This window comes from Dromiciops gliroides, chromosome 3 (genome assembly GCF_019393635.1).
Source record: "Dromiciops gliroides isolate mDroGli1 chromosome 3, mDroGli1.pri, whole genome shotgun sequence".
NCBI lineage: Eukaryota > Metazoa > Chordata > Mammalia > Microbiotheria > Microbiotheriidae > Dromiciops > Dromiciops gliroides.
Genome location: NC_057863.1, coordinates 440,978,601 through 441,004,024, shown reverse-complemented (window position 1 = coordinate 441,004,024; position 25,424 = coordinate 440,978,601). Strand labels below are relative to the sequence as shown.

Here is a 25,424-nt window from a genome sequence, read left to right as displayed (position 1 = left end):
TTTATGCTTTACATTTATGCTTCATTAAATGTGCCCAGGACTAGGGATTGTAGGATTGAATATACTATTCAATATATATACATGCACATATATTTATCTATGTATATATCTATAGATACATATATATATACATATATATACATACATACATACATACATACATATATATATATATATATATATAAAATATTCCATTGACTGCCAGGGGTTAAAATAGAAAAATAAAGGAGATAGCCTTTTCTGTAAAATAGATAGTAAGACGTAGGGTACAATGTTGGTATCAGTGGGTTGACCAGTCCTGGGGAGGATTAAAATCCACTCCCATGCATTCTGAGTTCCTGGGGCTCATACTTCTAGGAATATGTCTTTGAAGACCAGACTAAGTAAGTCTTTTTAAAATTAATTAATTAATTGATTGATTGCTAAGTAAGTCTTAAGTTGAGGATTGGAGATGGGAGAGCTAAGAAATACATCCCTGCCACAAACTCAATAATGTCTTAGGGCCGAGGTATCAAATGGGGCAACACTCCAGAGAGGGTCTGAAGCAGATTAAAATTTAATTAGGAAAGATTTAACAAAGTAAATAAAAGTAAAATAAAACATAGACAATATGTAGTTTTCTAAGTTAATAAGCAGCCTGCAGGGATCCTCCATTTCTATTTGAGTTTAACTCTGCTGTCTTTGGGCAGCTCAGTAGTATGGTGAAAGGAGTTCGAGCACCAGGCCTGGAATCAGAAAGACCTGAGTTCAAATCGAATCTCAGAAACTTACTAGCTGTGTGACTTTGATTGTCACTTAACCCTGTTTGCTTAGTTTCCTGATCTGTAGAATGAACTGGAAAAGGAAATTGCAAACCACTACAGCATCTTTGCTAAAAAAACAAAAACAACAACAACAACAACAAAACAACAACCCTCAAATGAGATCATAGTCTGACAGGATTGAGACAACAAAACAAGGACCTGCCTTAGGGGACTCTTGAATGGTACTAAGCAGCATTGAATGGTGTGTTTCATACAATATACAGATATTCATAGAGAACACTGGTCCTATAAAAGGCTCTCAAGAAGTTGAGCTTTTTTGAAAACCCTGGAGGCTAGGTGTGATGGTACCTTTGGCAGTCCTTGTCCCGGGAAAGGTTCAGGCTGGTGGATCATTTGAACTTGGGAGTTCTGAACTGCATTAGGCTAAGCCAAGAATGCCCTTGTTCTCTTGTCCATGACATTGCTGGAGGATTTGCAAAATGAATCAGCACTAAGTATGGCACCAATATTGTGAGTCTTCATTTGGGAGTAGGGGTGGTGGGATAAGGAACCTGGTTGCTCAAGGAGGGGAGAACCAGCTCAGGTTGGAAACATACTAGGAAAGATCTCCAATGCTGATCATCAGTAAGATAGGACATATGGGGGCAGCTAGGTGGCGCAGTGGATAGAGCACTGGCCCTGGATTCAGGAATACCTGAGTTCAAATCTGACCTCAGACACTTAGCACTTACTAGCTGTGTGACCCTGGGCAAGTCACTTAACCCCAATTGCCTCACTTAAGAAAAAAGAAAAAAAAAAAGATAGGACATATGAATGATTGCTGTACTTCCAGTCTGGCTCAGATAGGGAGACCCAGTCTCAAAACAAAACAACTTGGACTTCACTTGACTGAAAAGAGTCACAATATACCCATTAAAACTCAGCCCCTAAATTGGATTTTATACTCATTCACAGTGAGCTCTAGTACTAGGTTTATATAATTGTCTGTACTACCATACTTAGGGGATACAAAATTAGAAAATCCTGTGTGTGCATTTTCAGGAAGATTATTGAAAACTTCCATCCTTCACAATCTTCTGTTCCCTTTTTCAGAGTAAACATTTACAAATTTAAGTAGATGCTACATCTACATTTATAACTTATACTCTGAATATCACCCAATAATAAGAAGAAAACCAAAGAAACCCTTCTTCTCTTCTCTGTGATATCATCAGAGAATTTGCAAAATGAGTTAAATGGAGCATATAATAGCATGAGAACCTACCAGGATCGTATATTTCAGACCAGCTAAAAGAAGCAGATGCTCCAACAATAGGGTATATAAATTTAAACAAACACCAAGAGTTACGAATAGTGGTAGGTAGAAAATATGGCACCCAACAGAGCCTCACATGTACCCTAGAACTGGTCTTGTTGGTTGCAAGTCTAATCCAGAGTTATGCCAAGAGCATTGTCCAAGCTCACAATAAAGCCATGCTGATTATGATCTGCTTCTGGGCAGGCCCAAGGCAAGTGAAGAAAAAGTTTTATTCAGTGAGTTGGCCAGTCCTGGAGATGACTAAAATCCACCCCTATGCATTCTGGGCTCCTGGGGGAACCATACTTCTGGTAGCATAGCTTCGAAGATCAGAATAAACTATGTGAAATGACCCTGAAATACATAGGAACTTTTAATGACACAGTTCATTAATAGCAGAGGTTGTTAAACTCCACCTGGCCTGGAGTCAAGAAGACTTTTGTTTCATTAGTTGAAAATTAAATAAATTTTTAAAAATAACAAAAAAGAGTTGCCTGGGGCAAAAAGAAGTCAAGTGACTTGCCTGTGGTCACCTAGCTAGTAGATGTCAGAGGCAGAATTTGAAAGCCAGCTCTTTCTGATTGTAAGGCCAGTCCTATGTCCAACCATGCCTTGGTGCCTTTTTCTACCCTTGGACTCAAAGGATTAAACATTTAGAATGAAAAGGGATATTAAAGATTATCTCATTTAACCCATTCATTCTACAGATGATGGAGATGATGTTCATAGTTTAAATGATTTGCTTATGGTTTCAAGAGTAGTAAGTAGCAGAGCTGGGGAATGTAACCCAAATTCTGTAACTCAAAATCCAGTACTCTTTATAATATCACATTGCTTCATTGTCAGTCCCAAGTCATGATTAGAGTGGCGGATTCTCCGAAAATAATTCAGAGATAAAGTGAGAGAGCATTTGACAGTTGAGAAGATAAGTCAGTCTGGAGCAAGCTAGAGGATGTGAATGTAATTTGGTGGACCTGATTATCTGAATCATCCTAAATATTAGTAGGATGCTTTCAATATCTTTCTTTTCTTTCACAAAAAGAGCTGAACTTCTTTCCCCCTAAATGTGCTTAAGAGAATATAGTATTTCTAACCTAAGTCTATACAATTTTTTTCTAAGACACATGAATTTAGGAAGCATGTCTAATTGGAGTAGGGCAAACCTGAAAGCTGGAGACATAGGGCAAAGTCATCCAGCAGTTCACTGATTTTCTTAAAAAATCAGGATATGACTGGAATTAGGAAGAAAAAACTTGTGAAGTTAGGGAAAGAGGCTAATAGTCAATATTTATCAATTCAATGTTATGTTGAAGTTTTTCCCAAAAGATGGGATTTTAAATCATGAGATTGACTGGCATATCCATCTTGGTGTGGAGATTGGTGTAGCAGATGTCTTAAGTCTTGCTATAAGCTAAATCATCAACTTCCAACTCCACAGAAGAGCTGGCTGGAGCAGACCATCTCTAAAATCCCTGTCATTTATAGCAATCCATGAGTCTGTTATTCTATTTGTAAGGTATAGTCATAAGGCAAAAACTACTGTATTCTTGTGTTGATAGATCCTTGATCATTCAATCACTACTATCAGATGGAGACCTCTTTAATGCCTGGGAATACCCAGACACATGGTTTTACAAGGCACTTCCAGGTGGCCTTCTTGATTATTACATACTCTTCATCATTATTTCATAAAACCTCATATTTATGTTCCACTTCATGATTTTTCAAAGAGCTTTACATACATCATCTCATTAGATCACCCTAGTACAAAGAACAATAGTGATAGGTCAGCTATAGGTTAAGTTCAGTATGGGTCCATAGTGATTGCTAGCAAATCATTCATCATAATTTCATAGGATAATAGTTTTTTTTTGTATAGAAAGACCTTTAGGGGCAGCTAGGTGGCACAGTGGATACAGCATTGGCCCTGGATTCAGGAGGACCTGAGTTCAAATGTGACCTCAGACACTTGACACTAACTAGCTGTGTGACCCTGAGCAAGTTACTTAACCCTTGTTGCACCCCCCCCCCAAAAAAAGACCTTTAGATAACTGTTAGTGCAACTCCCACATTTTATATATGGGGGTACTGAGCCCCAGAGAAATGAAATGAACTTGCTCAGCATCACAAAAATAATACATAGCATACAAACCTAATTCTATTTACTCTAAATCTAGTGTTGTTTCTCATATACCATACTAGCCTCTCAAAAAACAATGATAATGGAGGCAGCTAGGTGTCTCAGTGGATAGAGCACTGGCCCTGGAGTCAGGAGTACCTGAGATCAAATTTGGCCTCAGACACTTAACACTTACTAGCTGCGTGACCCTGGGCAAGTCACTTAACCCCAATTGCCTCACTAAAAAAAACAATGATAATCATGTCAGGGCTATTGAATTACGCCCACTCTTTCTAGTACTTGTCTAATTTTTAATAACCCAGATGTATTAACAAAAGGATAGTTTTATTTAAAAATATTTATATTATATTAATATTATATTATAATGTTTATAACTATATAATTATAGGATTATATATTTATTTGTATTAATATTTCCAACTTACATTTGTAAAAATCTTTAACTTCTGTTTTTTTAATCTGAATACTTTTTTGTATTCTTGCCAGTGTAAAAAATAGAAATCAATGAAAATTCGGAAAGGTAGATGAGAAAGTCTGACACAAGTTGAAATTTGGCTGATTAACTCGGCACATTGTTACACATATATAGATTACATTTTTTATGCAGGCTTTAGTATTCTCTTTCCTTTGAATAGTCACAATTTACGTCACAGTTCATCACATCACGTCACAGATCCACATATGAAGACTGGATTCAAAGATCCTTCTCAAGTAGTTTAAGATCATCTCGCTACAGGAATGAACAGACTTTTTGGGGCCGGAAAGGATTGGTACTGGAGGATACCCCAGTCAGCTGGGGATCATTTGGAGCATTTTGACGGCAAAATTGTTTCAGATCATCAGCAGCTTGAGAAATCTTCAGGCGGCGGAGCCCGGCCTCGAGCCGGATCGGCTGCACTACCTTCCTCATGGCAACAACGTTGGAGCTGCTGGAAAAAGCGCAAGGCCGGGTCAGCGGTCGGCGGTGGGTGGTGGGTGGTCAGACAGACATACGCTCACTCCCTTGCTCGCTGGGTCTGGCGGCGCGTCGGGCGTGTGGTGCTTATCTTTAACTTCTATTTTTAACAAATTTTGAGTTCCAAATTCTTTCCTGCCCATCTGCCCTTCCCCCACCCCTTGATAAAGCGACCAATATGATATTGATTATACATGTGGTCATGCAAAATATTAGCTACGTTGGGAAAAAAATGCACATACACACATTAACAAGAAAAACAAAGAAAGTGAAAAAAGTATGCTTCAATCTGCACTCAGTTCACCAGTTCTTCTGAAAGTGGATAACAATTGTCTTTGTGGGTCTTTTGGAATTGTTTAGAATCATTCTCTTTATCAGAATAGCTAAATCTTTCACAGTTGAGCATTGTTAAAATATTGCTGTTACTATGTACAACGTTCACCTGGTTCTGTTTGCTTCACTTTGCATCAGTTCATATAAGAGTTCCCAGGTTTTTGTGAAGCCATTCTGTTCATCATTTCTTACAGCACAATAGTATTCCATCACAATCATGTGCCACAATTTGTTCAGCCATTCTCCAAATGATGAGAATCCCCTCAGTTTCCAAATAAATCCTTTTCCTTTTTCTTTGATCTCTTTGACATACAGACCTGGCAATGGTATTGCTGGATCAGAGGATATACACAGTTTTATAGTACTTTTGGCATAATTCTAATTTGTTTTTCAGACTGATTGTACCAGTTCACAATTCCATCAGCCATGCATTAGTGTCCCAATTTTTCCACATCCCCTCCAGCATTTGTTATTTTGCTTTTCTGTCCTGTTAGCCAATCTGATAGGTGTGGAGTGGTATCTTAGAATTCTTTTAATTTGCATTTTCTCTAATCAATAGTGATTTAGAACATTTTTTTCATGTGACTGTTGATAGTTTTAATTTCTTCTTCTGAAAACTGCCTGTTTACATTCTTTGACCATTTATCATTTGGGAAATAGCTCATATTTTCATAAATTTATCTCAGTACACAATATGTTTGAGAAATGAGGCATTTGTGACAAAAATTAATTGTAAAAAAATTTCCCCCAGTTTCCTGCTTTCCTTCCAATTTTGCCTGCATTAGTTTTGTTTGCGCAAACCTTTTTTAAGTGAGGCAATTGGGGTTAAGTAACTTGCCCAGGGTCACACAGCTAGTAAGTGTTAAGTGTCTAAGGCCGAATTTGAACTCAGGTACTCCTGACTCCAGGGCCGGTGCTCTGTCCACTGCGCCACCTAGCTGCCCCTATACAAACCTTTTTAATATCATGTAATCAAAATTATACATTTTGCTTCCCATTATCTTATCTATCTCTTATTTGATCATGAATTCTTCCCTTATCCAGAGATCTGAGAGGTAGGTTTTTTGATGCTCCTCTAATTTACTTATGTTATCCCTCTTTATGTCTAAATCATTTATCCATTTTTATTTTATCTTTGTATATGGTGTAAGATGTTGGTCTACGTCTCATTTTCATCAAACTGCTTTCCAATTTCCCCAGCAATTTTTGTCAAATGTTGAGTTCTTGTCCCAAATACTTGGATCTCTGCGCTTATCAAACACTAGATAACCATGGTCATTTACTACTGTATATTGTGTACCTAATCTATTCCACTGACAAAAGGATATTTTTAGAATTAATTTTTGTTCCTAAAGAAAAAGGAAACTCTTCAGACTGCTCTGTTGGCTAAGATAAGCACAGTGTATTTAACAAAATAAACAAAACAAAACAAAAATTCTGTTCAGGAAGAAAGACTACAAAGGAATGTCTCATGCATTCCTGTACAACAGTCTGGTCTTCAAAAGACACAGACCATAGTGCAGGTAAAAGTGCTTCAGATGTATCACTGAGTTAAATTTTGGGAAAGCCCTTACTACAGTAACAGCCCTTCAACATATTGTGGCATGCTCACCATTGCAAAAACACCTGCCAATACATTTCTATTCTGAATACTTAAAGAAAATGCTCATTTCCTAGAATACTGTAAAAGAGGTTTTTTTTTCCTAAAGTCAACAGGTTTTTGCATAAAGAATATGTGTATATCAAGAGAAAACAAAAGACTGAGAGATGGTCAGAAATTGAGCAACTCTGATTTATTAGAACTTTGTTTAATTATGAAAATTGCGCTGTTATCCAAGTTTGTCTTTGATTTTTCAACAGGCAGAAATACTTAGTGTCCTCAGTCACAGAAACATCATCCAGTTTTATGGAGTAATTCTTGAACCTCCCAACTATGGTATCGTAACAGGTAAGAATGCCTTAATTAGTTTAAAGGCTTTTTTTTCTTTCTACAATTTATAAGACTTTTTGCTCCAAATAATGTTAACATGCTTAGCACTAGATACAGTTATGAATTGTATTCTACTGTCAGATGTCACTTTTGTTGCCATAAAGCATTAATAAAACTGATTATATCAATATAATTAGGAATGGTGTTTCTACTTCTACCCATGTTTAATTGTGCTAATTATATCTGAGTAAATGCTATTTAAATGCACTTGCAGCTGCAATACCAATATTTGAAGGTGCTGTTTAACTAAAATTTCATTTAATTAGTTGAAATGAGCGATGCTTTTTGCAACTCTGTGACCTTTTACAAATTAAGATTTCTTGTGCTATTCGTGTTATAATTCTTTGCAAGGCATTTTAATCCCATTAGAGCATTCTTACTTCAAGGTCTCTGACATGAGAACAGTATTTTTCACGTTTGGTCATTTGAGTTGATAATGACCTTGATCTAAATCATCAGTTAATTAGGAGCAGCAGTTTAGAACTAGGTGAAATATATATTTTCTAAAATGGAATATGTAGAAAATTTTGTACCTTTTTAATATACTTTGTGCTTATATGTATTTCTGTTCTGCAGTGAGAAACTGTTAAGACTCCTATGTTGGCTATGATAACCACAGGATTTAATTTTAAAGAATCTTTGACATTTCTAATGAGAAGATTCTTAAAACAGTATAGACTTCTCTTTTACAGCCATGTAAAGAGTTTGGGAGATGTTGGATATAAAAATTTTAATTACTAGACATTATCATGTAGCAAAAGTAAATGTGACCAGTAATTTAATCCCTTCTTCTCAGGTCTAATTTTAATTAAGACTCTTTTTTTCTCCTTGAAAACTGACATTAATTATCTTAGATACTTAAAATAGGATGTCATTGAGTTGTCCAGTTCATTGGTCCACCCTGAGATAGGGCTACATGAGCATTGCCTTTTTCCCAAATAGTTGTTCCCAAATATTTTTGCTGGTATCCAAAATAACTCATATTTACTAAATATAATATATATGTAAATATTATACACATACAAAATGTGTACTATGGAATTTCCTTGAGGGCAGATAGTATTTCACTTTTATCTTTGTATCCCAACAACATAGCATCTTACATGACACATTGTCATCACTTTATTAATTTATTGATTAATTTGTCAATTACATGTAAACTATCTCCAAAAGATATCTACTTTTTTTCTTTAATGTCTCCATAAATCCCTAAGTCAACACTAAGTTATAACTTCTTAAATACATTTCTCCTTTTTCATTCTTACATTTCAAATTCTATAGTCTTTGTTACATTCAGAATGAATTAGGCTTCACCCTCCATCATACTGAGATTCTAGAAGCAGAGCTGAACAAGATATTTTAATATTCTTTGGGAATTTATGACAAAAAGATCATTTTATACAATAGCTAGGATATACTTTAGTATAGTTTTAAAGGGAAGACATATCCACTCCAATACCAACCCAGTGCCTTCAACATGAGGACTACGTTGTAAATGTTGAATGATGCTGAATTGATTTGGATTAGTCATCCAGATAAAAATATACCTGGAGTACTACCGCATTGTACCTAGAGCAATGTACTAAAGGAAGTAGAATGGACTTTAAATGTGTAGCAAAAATAGCAATAGTAGTAGTAGTAGCAGCAGCAGGACTTTAATGTATAGCAAAATAGCAGTAGTAGTAGCAGCAGCAGCAGTAGTGGCATTGATAGCAGTAGTAATACCTACCATTGGCTGGAGGAGTGGTAGTAGTGATGGTAGTAGTAGTGGTAGTGGGTAGAGGAGTAGAAGTAGAGGTAGTAGCAGCAATAGTAGTAGTAGTGGCAATGGTAGTAGTGGCAGCAGTAGTAGTAGCGGTAATAATAGTTGTAATAATAATAGGTGGCAGTAGCAGCAGCAACAGCAGTGGTAGCAGAAGTAGTGGTGGTGGTAGTGGTGGTCACGGGGGTGGTGATAGTAATATTTAACATGACATTGGATAGAGAGCTGGCCTCAGGGACAAAAAGACCTGAATTCAAGTCTTTCCTCTAGCACATACTATCTAAATACTATTTGTGAACCTGGGCAAGAAATTTAACTTCTTAGCGCCTCAGGCAACTCTATAACAACTTTAAGATCCAGAGAAAATTCTGATCTCCACTGGTAAAAGGGAATTAGTTTTCTCTTCTCAAAGTTCTCTCTATCAATGACCCCACAGGTATAATATTCCCAGAGGACTTTAAAGCATGCAAAGTGGTTTTATGTACATTTTTGTTGTTGTTGTTGTTGTTCACTTGTATTCGACTCTTTGTGCCTCAGTTTGGGGTTTTCCTGGCCAAGATACTGGAGTAGTTTGTCACCTCTTTCTCCAGCTCATTTTACAGATGAGAAATGGAAGCAAACAGGGTTAAGTGACTTTCCCTGGGTCACAAAGCTACTAAGTGTCTGTGGCCAGATTTGAACTTAGGAAGATGAATCTTCCTGACTAGATCTGGTGGTGTATCCATTGCATTACCTAGCTGCCCATTGATAGTGATTTTATAGATGAATAATCTGAGTCACAGAGAGGTTACTTTTGTCACATAATCAAATGTGTGCTAGAGCTGGCTTATACTAGCTTGCAAGAGCCAATTGTTAAATTTTCAGTGTGAGCATTCATACTTTGTTTTGTTTTGTTTTTTTTCTTGTTTTTTTTTAGTGAGGCAATTGGGGTTAAGTGACTTGCCCAGGGTCACACAGCTAGTAAGTGTTAAGTGTCTGAGGCCGGATTTGAACCCAGGTACTCCTGACTCCAGGGCTGGTGCTCTATCCACTGCGCCACCTAGCTGCCCGGAGCATTCATACTTTGTAAATCAGCAAACACTAAAAATCAGGGCTTTATTTATTATTTTGTTATATGTCCAGACTTAAGAAAGTTATGGGGATTATATTAATAATGCAAATGAAAAATTTAAATGTATGGTATATACATATACATATACACACAATAATACATATGTATATGCATACATATACACATACACATATACACAAATGCACACATATATACACATATGTGCATGTACACATAATTTTCCCCCCAGAGAGACTATTAAACATTTATCAGCTTATCCTGTAACCCAGGTCCTCCCGACTCCAGGTCCAGCATGTCATGCATTAGGCCAGGCCGCCTCTCCACCAATTACAATGCCATCCTTTGAAAGATGGGGAAATGTAGGCAGACCCAGAGATAAGTTGCACACAACCTGTACCTAAGTTCCCTCACAAGGAATTCAAATGACTCCATTTTGCTTCTTAGTAGTGTCTTAGTATCATTGAGGTTGAAATTTGCCTAACATTGGATTTTTAAAGTTTTCAGTGGATTTTCATTGCTATAATTTTAATTATATACATAGCTTCGATGCTTCCCATTAACTTAAAAAGCTATTTCCTGCTGGCAAGGAATGATACTTATGAGTGAAATTTAAACTTTTTGAACTTTGTAACATAAAATGTCCGCCGTCTTCATCATCACAAAAATTATCTCTGTTAGTTTTCTGGATTTCTCTCCTTTGCTCCTAATCCTTTGTTTCTTGTGCCACTTGGGCTTAATCTGCAAAAGTGCATCCAGTTCAGTGACACTAAGACAGGCTTGTACCTATGTCACCTACATGACAAATGAAAGAAACGGTGTCCCATTAAAGGGATTGGTGCTCTTCTGTTTAACTAAATCAAAAGCCTTTATTTCTTCTTCTTTGAGTATTTGAGAAAGGGGCTTTCATTTAAATAAAAGGAGAAACTATACCTGGTGTTATTTGGAGGGAAAGAAACAAAAATGGGGCTGGAGGAAGGGTATGGATTACTTATTCCATGGGTTTGTTTGTGGATAAGACACGGCCTCATTTCCAGCTATCTCCCTCACATCTAAAAATTTTTAATCATGTTTTCATGCTTCTTTTTATTTTTTTCATTAATATCACAGTGGGTCGAAGCTTTTATTTTATCCAATCTCATAGTAGGATGGCAAAATATAAAAAGCACTGGGTTTAGGGTCAGAAGACATAGGTTTAAATTCTGACTTTGTTGTCGACTTCTGGCATGAAATTGGGCAAGTCAACCTCTTGGGCCCTCGATGTTCTCATCTGTGAAATGAGAACATTAAATATTATTACCCCTAACATCCCTTCCAGCCCCAAATCCTCTAAATCATCTGTGATCTCTGTCCCTCCCACCCCTCTCATAACACATTTCTGTGGGGTGGGGTGGGGTGGCAGAAATCCCCTTTCCAGGATATTATTTCATAGGATCATAGATTTAGACCTGGAAAAGACCTATGTCTCTGAGTCCAATCCACTAATTTTTAAGATGAGGAAACCACTTCCCAGAGGGGTTAACCAACTTGCATAAGGTCCTATGACTAGTATTTAAGGTAGAATTTGAACCTCAGCTTTTGTGGCTCCAACTCCAGTGCCCCAACCACTATACCTTAGAGATTCTCATTGGATCTTTAAGAGTCTTGTTTTCTGTTTTACTTTAGAACAGATTAGTAAGTCAGCATCACTGCATGTATTTATCATTTTTCTTTTAAAGAAAGAGAGAAAAAATATAAAAGTTTAAGTCCCCAGAGGCTACATAAAGTGGAGTAATCTCTGGCCTAGAAGGCAGTATTCCCCCCTAAAACAGATACTTATCTTCCTGCCCTTGTGTTTACAGTATTTGATTTTCAGCCATCTACCAAAAGCATTACATGAACTTTTCCAACATGCCTTTCATAAACTCAAGACCCAACCAGAAAAAAATATTATCTATATCATTGCCTTTTCAGAGTAAGCCAAGATACAGAAAGAAAGGATGTCAGATGGGCAAGAAAGGATATTTCTAACCCCATCTAAAATACAAGTATAGGATGATGATCTATGATATGATATGATATAATGTAAATATATGTTACCCTTGAAAGAGATTAAATCCAGCTCAGTCACTGGTAGTCCTGCCTTTCTGTCAGAGTCTGGAGGCTCAGGAAAAAGTTTTAACGCTTCCATTGCACTTCATCCTTTGTAGATGAAAAAGATTGATTGTTGCAAGAAACAATAAGCACCTTTTATTAGGGCTTGAGGAGGGGAAATCCTTATCAAATGATTTTGTTTGGGTTTTATTTTTGTTTGTTCTGCATGTGTGTCTGCTGGTGAGGCTTTCTTATACTTGTAAAAATCTTTAGGACTGTGAGGAGGAAACATGAGATAGAGAGGATAAGAGGTGAGCCAAGGGGAATGTAGGCTTGGCTCTTTATCAAAAATAAAATGAAGTTGGATTTGCAAGTAGGGCTTTAAGCCCCAGGGAAGAACAGAAGCATCAGTAGAACAGAAAATCATCTCGTTTCTACTTGAAGTCCAGGAGACAGCCTTGGTGTGATATATTACTCATCTCTTTGCTCCCCAGTCTAAGTGAGGTTAGGGGTAGGGGTAAATTGGAGAGCACTCTGATCTATTTATTGAAAACTTCTACTCAATTTTAACTTAGATGTTGTGGGCCTTTGTTTGAAGTACACATCTCTTAAAAGCAAACTTAATCACTAGGAGCCAATCAGAGAGTTTCCTTGTGTCCTCTCAGTAAGGTGCCGCTTGTTAAACAAAGGGCCACATCTCCTCAACTTGATTGTGGTATGGGAACTCCAGTTCCCCACCCCTTAGACTTCTTTTTAGGAGATAGATACTAGACCTATGATTTCAGTGGTATAGCGAGCTACCAGGTGTGGAAATTACCTCTACCAATGTAGGTCATCACCCTTCTCTGCAACTTGTGGTCTTCTAGTTTCTAAGAATAATGAAAGGTTAAATGACTTGCCTATGGGTAACATAGCCAAGTATGTATCAAAGGTAGGACTTGAAATCAGGTCTTCCAAGCTCCAAAAACAGTTCTATGCACCATGTTATATTGTTTCTTGTACCTGTTTTTGCTAGCAGTAATTACATGGAAAGGGACAGGTAGGTGGCATAGTGGATAGAATGCTGGGCCTGGAGTTAGGAAGACCTGAGTTCAAACCTGACCTCAGATACTAACTGTGTGACCCTGGACAAGTCACTTAACACTGTTTGCCTCAGTTTCATCATCTGTAAAATGAGCCAGAGAAGGAAAGGCAAATCACTCCAGTATCTTTGCCAAGAAAACCCTAAATGGGGTCATGAAGAGTCGGATATAACTGAACACAACTCAGCAACAAGAATTACTTAGAAAATCATGATAGGGAGCAAGATAAACTCAACTTTACTTATATATTCACAGTTAGCAGGAAGGGGAAAAAATCTAAACCTGAAGTATCAAGGCATTGGAAAAATATAAAAGCCCAAAAATCAGACCTTGTGATCTAAAGAAAAAGAAGGTCCTTGACCAAGCAGGTCTAGAACTCTGAGGAACACTGATCTAGAAATCACAAGTTATATCTGAGGAGTCCTAATGCCATACTGTTATATATACACTTTCATCAAACTGAAAAATTTCAAAGCCTTCATATATTTACTCATTTCCATTTGACTCCCTGTCACATGCCCTATACCAGCCATTTCAAACTTTAAACACACACACAAATACCACACAATTTCCCAGATATTATCCAGTCACTTTTCCTTCTCCTCAATTCTAGGTCTAGTTCTATCCCAGTATTTCTGCAGTGTGTATTTATATATAAGTGTGTATTTGTATAATTATATGATTCTATTATATCTATATGTATAGAATATACACAAAAATACAGAGTTTAAATTGCAGTAAGACTTTTGGGACATGCTGTATAGGTATCTATAAACATAGGTATATAAATGCTGATGGATTAGTTCTATGTACTTTTGTACTAGTTTTTATAATTCCTTTAATATTATTTCAAGTCATTTGGTAGCTTTCACTTCTTATATCTCCAATACAGACCTCCTTTGTGTAACTTGGACTAGTCCATTTGTTCTTCCTGTCTTTGTTTTCTTAGTGATATTTCTAATTTTTCAAGCAGTTAGATATTAGAATCCAAATGTAAAAGATTCATTATCATTAGTGAAGAGAATAGTTTGCTATAAAATCTTAACTGATCTTTTCCATTTTTTTCATCTTTTTGTTGTTCTCCCTATTTCATGCTATTAATATTATCTGGTCTAACTGAATCACTCATAATGCTTTGGGTAAACTGCCTTTCCTTCTATAACTACTCACTATCCTATGAGACAGTACTGCTAATATTCTTCCTCTTCTTCTATAAAATTTTATTTTAAAAATGTATATCTTAGTCTTCTGTCAACTTTATCTGCCACATCTCTTCCCTTGGCAAGAAAATCAAGTTTTTGCTCGTTGAGGAGGTTTCTTGCCTCATCTGATCACTTTGTTGTGGCATTTGCTTTTTGTAGGTTAAATGTCCTTACTAAACAGAGTTTGTATTGATGTCTGTTATTTTATCCATTTCCCATTTTTTTCAGCATGGATTGTTTAAATAGGTCAGGTTAGAATTGTTTTTAGTTACATGCTCTATCTTCACATTTTTATTCTTTTTTCTCATTTCTACTAATTTTCACCTTTGTTCCAAGTAGATGGTGTATACACAGAAAATTGATTGAAAAACACTCCCATATTAGTAATGCAGGTTGTCTCCTATAAGTTAAGATATGATCAGTTTCATTTGATATGATGCTAGGTGGTTCTTGCTATGCCTAGAACCTCACAACTCTGTAAAGAAAAATTACGTGTGAGAGACTTCTCTGTCTTCTATGAGTCTTTGGCCTCTATTCTTTCTTGTTACTCAGCCATCTTTTCCAATATATATTTTTTGCCAAGCTCTTCCATAGTCTCTTTTGTACTGATGTCACTGAGTATCAAAATATATGTTAACCAAATCTCAGGATCCTTATCAATTCTTCATAGAATTTTTCCCTCCTCATTCTGAAATAGATGTTGGCTCATAAGATGCAATTATCTTCATTGTGATCTTTTTATAAATGTTCATCAAGAATGCTTTCATATGAAATGATGAAATATCCCATGAAACTATGTTACTAAGGTATTTGTTGACACCTGATTAAAACCAGCTCCACCAATTCCTTTATTTGCATATCCAAAAGGATCTATGAGATCCCCATCCATTTAGCTGCAACTTTCATTTGTTTATTTATAGAGAGAATATTATATTGAGATGATTCAGTTTCTCTAGCAATGTGTCCACCAAAAAAAGAAATCCCACATTTAGAGAACCAACAATTAAGTTAATATTAATAGATGTTCTAAAAATTGTGTGATTTTCAGCAACCTCTGTCACCACTCTGCAGAAGCATAAAGATTTTGAACAAGAATGGTAGCCATTTTATACATTTCTGTGTTCTGTAGTTTGCTATTGCCAAAGGATTCATGACCTAGTGGCCAGCCTATGAGAGGGTGATCCCTTTTGAACTTAGCTACATTGGTCCTTGGAAAGCAAACCAGAACTCTGTATGAAGCTTGTTCTATGTGGTGGAACCTACAGACATCCTAATAGAGTAGCCTTTAAGAACCAAGGCTCAGCATTAAATGATGATGAGGCATTGGAGTAGTATTTTGTGGAGAATTTTACGTTTTTATTCCTTTGCCAAAAAAAAATGAAATTATATATTATGATAGTGTTCAGTAAAACTTAAAACTGTGAAAGGTAAACCTAAAAGTCCTCATTTGAGGAACTGCCTTTTCCCAATTCTATCCCTTCACATAAACAAGACTTTCAAGAATTAGTCTGATTGTTATCTTGCATATACTCTGATGTATACATTTAACAATGTGTATAATGAAAATACGAGGTTTTTTAAAAGCCCTTTTTTGCATACATACCATTATTTCAAACATAGTCTTCTAGGGCCCCTTAATTTTATTTCTTTCATTTCTATCTAGCAGGTTTCTCTTCCCGTCCTTGATCATAAATACATTGAAATTTATTGTGAAAAGTTAGTAATAATGGATTTTACCTTTAAGATATTTTTCTAGAACAAGCTTAAATTTTTAGAAACTTTAGCTTAGCAAATTGTTAAATTTTCTAATATACCTATGAAACCTTTTAGCTGTCATTTTACTGTAGGGCTCAGTTCTGCTTTCATATTTCAAGAGTTTAAAGCTTGTTTCTGAATTTTCAAATTCAAGTTTAGAAGAGCATCTGTGGTTCTAATATGCTTATTATATATTATATTATTATATCTTATGTGTCATTATTACATTTATTTTTATACATATTTATTTATATATTTACATGTCTAATATAATATCTAATACATTTATCCAATATTATATCTAATATTTTTCAGAGTATGCTTCTCTAGGATCATTATATGATTATATAAATAGTAATAGAAGTGAAGAAATGGATATGGAGCATATTATGACTTGGGCCACTGATGTAGCTAAAGGTAAGAGAGTTTTATGATTTTTAAGCCTGTCCTGAAATAAGAACATAATGAGGAAAATGTGCTTTTCCTATAGTCGAATATCTCATGTCTTATTGTACTGTATCATTAAGTGCTTTTCCCTTATAAGAATGATTATACTTATACTCACCTGATTCCTATAACAAAATTTAAACTTATTGTCTTCTGTGTTTTTCTTGATCATGTCTACTTTCTCCTCCTTTTTCTAGTTCCTTTTGTCCCTTCCTTCCCTCTGCTCTCTTTTTTCCTCTCTACTTTTCCTTTCCTTATTTCCTTACTTATATTCCTTCTTTTCTCTCCAACCAACACCAACAAAATCATCCCAGCATCATATGACAGGGTAATTGACCATCTTACCAGCCTAACTTCTTGACACATTAGATAGAGAAACCATAATGTCACTCTTCTGAAAGACTTGGTTTACACTCAAGCCCAAGGAGAAACTGATTTATCACTGGATTACTTCTACCCATTTTGTATACATGGTATATGCTAAAAATAGGAATCACTTTCAAAAATATATTATTCATGCTGCCGTATAAAAACAATTCAGATTTCATTTTATTTTTAATAAAGTCTTGGAAATAACTCTTGGAAATTAAATATTTTTAACCTACAAAATCCCCAGAATAGTAGCCAATAAACTGTCTAATCCTTTTTTCCCTCATAAATTCATGTACAAACCTAATACTTTCTGAAGTAATTCAAATTCCATTTATTTTTATCTATTTTTTTTCCATTTTCACAACTGTGAACCTTTTGGAGTTTTATTTATAACTATTCGAGTTGCTCTGGAAACAACTTGACCTAAATAATGAAGGCTGATAGTTACATTTGTATTCCAGCAACTCTGAGGATTCCAGTGTCCAAATTTTCTTGGAGCAATTAACTCTATGTAGCTCATCTAAAGACATAACAGGAAAAGCAGTAAATTAAGAATCAAAAAGAATTTGAGACTTGCCTTAGACTTTTCATAACTCCGTGATTGTGGACAAGTTCCTTACCCTTTAGTTTCTTCATCTGTAAAATGGGGACAACTATACTTGCTTTATATGTTTTACATGGTTGATGGGGAAAACATGCCATATAAATGTGAATTGTTATCATTATGTAAAGTAGCGGCTTTCTGTATTTATCTGTATAAAATAATATTTCATATTCAGGAAATGGAGCAAATCCTATATGTTTTAATTAGTAAGTTATTGGTCGTTATCCTTCATACTGTAAGAAGACCAAAATAACATCACTATGTCAAGGTCACTGTGTCTGACTGTGGCTGATCAGACCAATACAAACTCAGAAGGCTCCACCAGAGGTCAGGCACAAATAGTCTATATGAACATTTAGAGTGGTGATGTCTCTAAATTTGCACATCAAAAGAAAAAAAACAAGTTATATTGATTATACATTCCTTTTGGAATGACCCTATCTGGGGCTCAGTCTGAAAGACAATGTACTTAAAACTAGTAAATCCTCTTTCAGAATTTAATCTTTGTCATGGCATCTTTCTGTAATATCACAGTTACCTTTCCATACAATATCAGAAAGGCCCTGGCTCATCTTTAAGCAAAGATCAAATAGTGTTATTAGAAATCCTACTGCTGAGTTGAAATACATCCTCAGACACTTGACACTAGCTGTGTGACCCTGGGCAAGTCACTTAATCCTCATTGCCCTTACAAAAAAAAAAAAACAAACCCAAACAAACAAACAAAAAGAAATAAAGAAATCCTACTGAAACTAAGACCATCCCATTTAGTCTATCAAAATAACATAAAAATGGCAGCAGTGTAAACATGAAGGCCTTCCCTTCCTGCCACTGGATTTACCTAGTTGTGATTAGTTATATCCATTGCATACAAATGAACTTGGCCGTTTTGCATCCTGATGAACTCCTCCTAAGTATGAGGACAACTACAAGCTTCTGGCTATATCAGAACAGCCCCTCTTTCAAACCACAAATCCTACTTATACAGGTCATTTGACTCCAAGCTAACAACATCATAGCTCTTCTATGGGGGATACTCGGGGTACACTGGCAACAGTGCCAGGATAAAAAAATTAAGCAAGCCAGAAGGGAATATAGGAAGTCAGAGGACCCAAGTTCAAATTCCAGTTCTACTATTTAGTAATCTGTGTAATTTTATGCATATTATTTCACTTCTCTTGACCTCAGTTTCCTCATCTGTAAAACTATAGCCAGTGCGAGGCACTGTGCTAAGGTTTGGAACAAATCATATGTAAGGATCTCGCTAATTCAAAATTCTCTGAACTGACCAGATGGAGGAATTGTGTCTCACATGTAACTAACTGTAACCTGGTTCTTGGGGCATTTCCCCCTTCAGCAGCAGTGTTGGAATAATTCACTGAAGTGACAGCTGTGTTATTTAAATCCACAAGTTTCAATATGTCTGGGGGAGAGAACCAACCTTGATACTTTAAAGTCATATTATTTCCATAAAAGAAAGAAAGTTATATTATTTCCCTAAAAATAGAAGAGAAAAGGGAAGAAGCAGTACATACTATAGTCATGGCTTTAGTCTACTATTATAAGGAAACACAGGACTTAGAGCTTAGATGGAAAGAATTGGTTTTATACCTTCAGGATCAAACATTGTGGGTCTTTGAATTTGACCATCATACCTGCCAAAAGCTTCAAGAATTTTCAATACTTTGAGGTGGTGAGAGACCAAAAGATGAAAAATTCAGTGCAACTAAGAATTCTCATATTTTAAAGGAATAAGGTACCTTGCACTTCTCTGATGAGGTAACAATTTAAGAAAGCAGAAAGGCTTTCCGTTTTTTAAGACAGAAAACCAACAGCCTGATCTTGAACACTTACACTAGACATCTATAGATCAGTTCTCTTAAAGCATGAAATAACCTTAAGTTTCCACAAAAGTCTCCTCAAAAGACATAGCAAAATCTTCCCCAAAACTAATAGGAACCTAGAAAAGGTCCTAGTTCATCTTCACATTTGTTTCATTTTTTAAAACGAAAAAGAATAGAGATTGTAAAAAGTAAGAATTTGTATAGTAAATGTTTATACTATAACACTAAATATAATTTTATGTTATTGTGTGTGTGTTCAGTTGTTTCAGTCATGAGCAACTCTTTGTGACTACATTTTGAGTTTTCTTGGGAAAGATAATGGAGTAGTTTGCTATTTATTTCTCTAGTTCATTTTATAGATGAGGAAACTGGGGCAAACAGGGTTAAGCGATTTGTCCAGGGTCACAAAGCTAGTAAGTGTCTGAAACCAGATCTGAACTCATGAAGATGAGTTTTCTTGATTCCAAGCTCAGTACTCTATCTACTGAGTCACCTACCTGCCTATGATTACTGATATGTTATTTACCTATTTCTAAAAATACGTTTCACATTTTGCAACATACAGAATTTTAATATATAGTAACTGTTGTCATTTCTATACAATTTAGGTATCAAACTTTTGTTCAGGATTTTAAATTACCAGTCATAATATTATACTGTGGAAAAATAAAGTCTATCATAAGTCATGTCTAGTGCCTTATGTAGAATGTGATGACTGCCTTTGTATTTAGAATCATATTCTTTATAAAGTGTGACATAATTAAAAAGTAACCACCATAACAAATATGTCTTTGTCTTTTGTAGCGTTTGAAACATTTTGCTTGGCAAATTGTTTTTTGGAAATTTATCTCAGTAATTATTGTCAATAGTTTTTCTCTTAAGTTAATATGTTAATAGAGGAATAATAATAAGAGAGAAAGAAGCAACAAATTCAATGAGAAAGATTTGAAATGCACATTCTAATTGTAGGCATTTTATTTTAACAACTTGAAAATATTAAATGTTATATTCACTCACTAAAAGCAATCAATATTGTGTTAAAAAGATTTCATTTGAAAAAAGAAGAGGGGGTAGTGGTGGAACCTGTACCTTGACATTCGAATATGTAAGAGACTTCCTTTATCATAATTTCATCCTTGTTTAGAACATTTGAATTACTAACCTTTTTCTTAACTCATCTTTAGTCATGTCAGTTTAGTTATTATGTTTGAGAGGAGTTCATTCTCTCTATAGCTTTTAGTATTTTAAAATACAGAAATATTAAAGATTGCATAAATTTTAACAAAAATAATAGTTGGCATTTGAGGTTTACAAAGGACTTTATATACATGATGTCATTTGATTTTATTTGTCCTTTAACTGTTATAAAAATAATTCCTGGCAAAAATAACTTAAGAGGAATACTATAAAAAATAGTAGAAATATCAACAAAAACAATTTTATAGAATTGGAACTTTCAATAAGTATAAAAAATTAACCAAATACTATTTTGGGGAATTACAAACTTGAGCAATTGTGTAAGTAGGGAGGTTATTTCTTGGACTCCCATTTACTCCTCTTTACATGAAGGGAACATTTGAATAGCTTAAATACAGGGGAAGAATTTTTTCTTCTATTTTTATATTTGCATTTTGCAAAAATAGCACATCTGTCAGAGTACTTACATACTGTGGAGATAGACAGTATGTAATGCAGGCAGCAAGAGAACAAAAAAAAATCACTCCTGGAAAACTGACCAAAATATGGGTTTTCCACAATAAATGGATTCCTTATTGGCCAAACTACCTTATTAATTATGTGTTCAATTTACAGGGTTTAACAGACTTACTTTTTTGCCAAAAGGTGTAGAATTTTTGTTCAAATTTAAATATAAATTTCTTCAAAGACTAAGCCTTTGGGAAAATAATAAAATACTTTATATCTATTATATATGACATATTTTTGTCTAAGCATCATAAATTGCCTTGTCAATGGTAGCTTATTCCTCTTCTTAATGCCTAAGTATAATGAATATGAGGAAAGGAAACCCTGGTTGGATCTAGATCACTCCAGAGAGCCAGATGAAACTTTACAAATTTAATCAACAATCTAGATTTTCTAAACATTAAAGATGTTGATTATTTGTTTTTTGATTTTGTGGAGCAATGAGGGTTAAGTGACTTGCCCGGGGTCACACAGCTAGTAAGTGTCAAGTATCTGAGGCTGGATTTGAACTCGGGTCCTCCCGAATCCAGGGCTGGTGCTTCATCCACTGCGCCACCTAGCTGCTTCAGATGTTGATTATTTGTAACAAAAAACAATAGTACTAGACATATAAATGTATATGTATATATATATATATATATATATATATGTATATGTATATATATATATGTATATGTATATATATAAGATTTTAAGGTTTAAAATGTGCTTTACATATTATATATGTTTTTTGTTGTATTTTACAACAATCCTGAGTCAAGAATTATAATTACCATCCATTTCCATTCAACACATAAGTGAACTGAAGCTCAGAAAGGCAAAGTTACCATAATTTGGTAATTTTAAATGAATATTGGAGATAGAATTAGAGCCCAAGTGTCTCCAGACTTCAATTCCAGAACTTTTGTCATTACACAGATAGATTCCAGAATTCCTATTTAGCACCTTTGAACCTATGGTTGTAGGATATGGAATGCCTAGGATACTTAGCCTTAGGTCACACTTTTGACTGATCACTTTGATAACAGAGGCTTAGAATCATCTAAAACCCAGAAAAAATGAAGTGCCCACAGACATCATGTTTAAAGTTAATCCAACATGTAAAAGATCAAAGTACAGCAATGTGACTGTGCCATAGTTTCCTGTCTCCACTCCATCATAGAATAACAAGGTGCCAATTTGTGCTATTGTCAGCTTTGCTTAAAGAAGCAATGTGGTACTGACACAGTGTTGTGAAACTAACATTGGTGATCCCTTTTTTCCCCTTTTCAAACACATAGGAATGCATTATTTACATATGGAGGCTCCAGTCAAGGTGATTCACAGAGATCTCAAATCAAGAAATGGTAAAGTAGCCATGTACTTTTAATTTTCTTGTTCCTAGGGCCATTTTCAAAGCTTGGTTTTCTGCACTAACAGTTCTGAGATCATTCTTTCAACAATTATGTTACTTTTAGGTTATTTGATTTTAGGTTTTTTTTTAATCACTCATACTTGTATGAGCCAAAGTTGTGATGAAAATAACTTGAAGGATTAGCATCCATTCACCACATCACTTAAAATCTGTCTGAAGGGAAAGGTATTGATATTTTTTAGTTATGCAGAACTAGCTGAAGTTTGGTGGTTTGCTACTAAAAATGTTTGCCTACCACATTAATAGCTCTGTCATGGCATAGTCTTTTTGAAGTGTTTCTTCTACATGAAAGGAATTACTACCCTTCTTTTCTCTGTAACCTTTAGAACTCTAGCTTGGAATAGATGGTGAGATACCATGCCTGGAGAGGTGTTCATGTGGTTGGATGTAGAGTAGGGTAGAGGAGCTTCCAATGAGGGGGTTGTTCTAGTGATCTCCAATCACACCCTCCTCCCACTGAAACATAAAGGCTAAAAATGGGACAAAGGCTGGTAGATTGTGGAGCTTGATTTACTTGATCATAAAGTGACAGCTACCACCATAGCCTTTGCCCCACTGTTTTCAGTTGACCATTAACTCCCCTTGTTTTCAGTGATTGCTAAATAAGCTCCCATAGAGTAGGAACTATGGGTTTTCTATTTTGTCTATAATGCTTTGCCTAAAATAAATGTTTATTGAGCTGTTTTGATTCTAGTGGAAAACATCAGACTTTAAAACACTGCATCCTGGGCGTTACCAATAAATCAAAGTGTTTGATATCTTCCCTTTTAATTTGGCTTCTTGCTTACTTAAGGGGGAAAAAAGTCAATCTCATCCATGAGTCATCCGGTGATTTCAACCCACTAAGATTGCTCTGTAAGAAAAAGAAATTAAAGTTCATTGTATCCCTATTCCCAGCTTCAACAGTGAAAAATTCATAACATTGATTAAAGGGTTTTTTTTGGAATTTAGATATTGCTTGTTGTCCTTAAAGGTGCATTGTTTAGACATGGACATGGAAGGAATCAAAAATTTCCACCAAAGCAAAAATAAGAACAGAAGAAAACACGGACGCTCCCTTTTGCAAGCTTAATTTATAAGAATATCTTGTGTACATCAAGACTGAATTTGAATTCTTGGTTTTCCTGAATATCTTAGCTAGATTATAAGTTATAATGTCTATATGAAAAATTGGGAAATTCTTCCAATTTGAATGTTTAAAATGTGATTGTCTAAAGAAAAAAAACCAACCAGCCTATTGTTGTATTATTAAGTCTGAGTCAAGGCTAAAATACTACCACAAGGTGAGGCTTGATCTTCCATTCATCTTAATAGCATATTAACTTTGAAGACTAATTATGACCATTTAAAGGTCAACACTGCTAATCATTTCACTGGTGATCATCACACCAGAACTATCCAGCTAATGCCTTTCTACAATACATGCCTTGTCCCCTGGCAAATTAATTTGAATAGATGTCTCAGGGGAGAGTTATGAATATGTCAAGAGTTAAATGTGTGGGAACCTCATGATTTTCTGAGGTTCCATAAAAATCTCTCTGTAGAAGGGATTATATTAGGTATAACAATAGTTGGTTAAATTTTTTTTAAATGTTGAAAAGAGTTAACCCTTTTATTCTTTGTGTTTGAACTGTTTTAGTATCATTTTATTTACAACCAAATCTTTCTTTTGAGCAACAAAGGTTTTTTGGGGTTTTTTTGCCTACATCATCTGGTCTTTATGTAGTGATTTAAGTTTTTCAACCTTATAATATTTCATTTAATCTGTTCTTAATCTCATTTGATTTATCCTTATTTATTTGAGAGGGAGGTTACTTCGATATTATCATAATCCTCATCAATAATATTAAATATTCATTGAAATTTTGTGATGCATAAGATATAGAACACAGCTCTGGGGAATACAAGGAAAGTTACTACATAAACCCCTGCTTTTCTAGAACTTAAAATTTATTTGGAGGAAGAAAAGTTGTTTATCTAGTCTGGTCCAGTATCACATGAAACAAAGATATAACCCTATACTCGGCAACTCTAACCATGAGGTTTATTGATGATATAGAAATGCGTGTTCAGCAAACACACAAAAACATGTAAGACTACATTACCCATCCTGACTTACTGCCTCCTGATCTCAGTATAAATTCTGGTTCTCAGAAAAGAAATAATTAGTATGTGTGATAGCATAGTCTGAGATGCTCAGGACTATATTATGCTCATGAGGCTAAAAAGAGCTGAAACCTTTTAAAAATCTACCAATGTAGGATCCCAGACGCCTTTGAGTATAGTAGTAAGGAGTAGGCTAGATAGTGATGAGCACAAAGGGTAGTGTGTAGTGTTCATTCCTTTGGTATTAAGGACTATACTTAGGGACTCATTCGTCATATTAGCTGTTTCTGTCTCCTTCTTTCCTCCTCCCTCCAGGAGAAGGAACCTGGTATAACCAGACTACAACACATGTATAACATGAAAAAAATATAATTTATGGATGAGGATAATTAGACATGGAGCAGTTAATGACATCTTCAAAGTCACACAAAGTAGTTACTGGCAGAACCAAGACCGGGCTTTAACTGCTAATCTGGTACTTCCCCCCCACCTTTTTTTCTCTTTTTTTTCC

The 25,424-nt window shown here is 35.2% G+C and overlaps 2 protein-coding genes across 3 annotated transcripts in view; one reads left to right on the top strand and one right to left on the bottom strand.

The window, feature by feature from the left end:
• The window catches only part of MAP3K20 (mitogen-activated protein kinase kinase kinase 20), a 224,823-nt gene that overhangs the window by 93,473 nt on the left and 105,926 nt on the right, over window positions 1-25,424 (top strand). For both annotated transcript variants that reach the window (XM_043994177.1, XM_043994178.1), the window contains exons 3-5: window positions 7,350-7,437; window positions 16,738-16,839; window positions 22,674-22,739. In XM_043994177.1, coding sequence (XP_043850112.1) covers window positions 7,350-7,437; window positions 16,738-16,839; window positions 22,674-22,739 — 256 coding nt within the window. The remainder of the gene's footprint in view (window positions 1-7,349; window positions 7,438-16,737; window positions 16,840-22,673; window positions 22,740-25,424) is intronic.
• LOC122746153 (guanine nucleotide-binding protein G(I)/G(S)/G(O) subunit gamma-5-like) lies at window positions 4,932-7,095 on the bottom strand. Its single transcript, XM_043991622.1, has 2 exons — window positions 7,064-7,095; window positions 4,932-5,130 (listed from the first exon to the last, which is right to left on the bottom strand). Exons 1-2 carry the CDS (start codon window positions 7,093-7,095, stop codon window positions 4,932-4,934), a joined length of 231 nt encoding a protein of 76 aa, XP_043847557.1.

Coding starts and splice junctions, on each gene's coding strand:
- LOC122746153 (XM_043991622.1), bottom strand. CDS start 7,095: ATGCCACAATATGTTGAAGGGCTGTTACTGTA. Junction 5,131..7,063: donor GTTGAAGGGCTGTTACTGTA/GTAAGGGCTTTC, acceptor CGCTTTTTCCAG/CAGCTCCAACGTTGTTGCCA.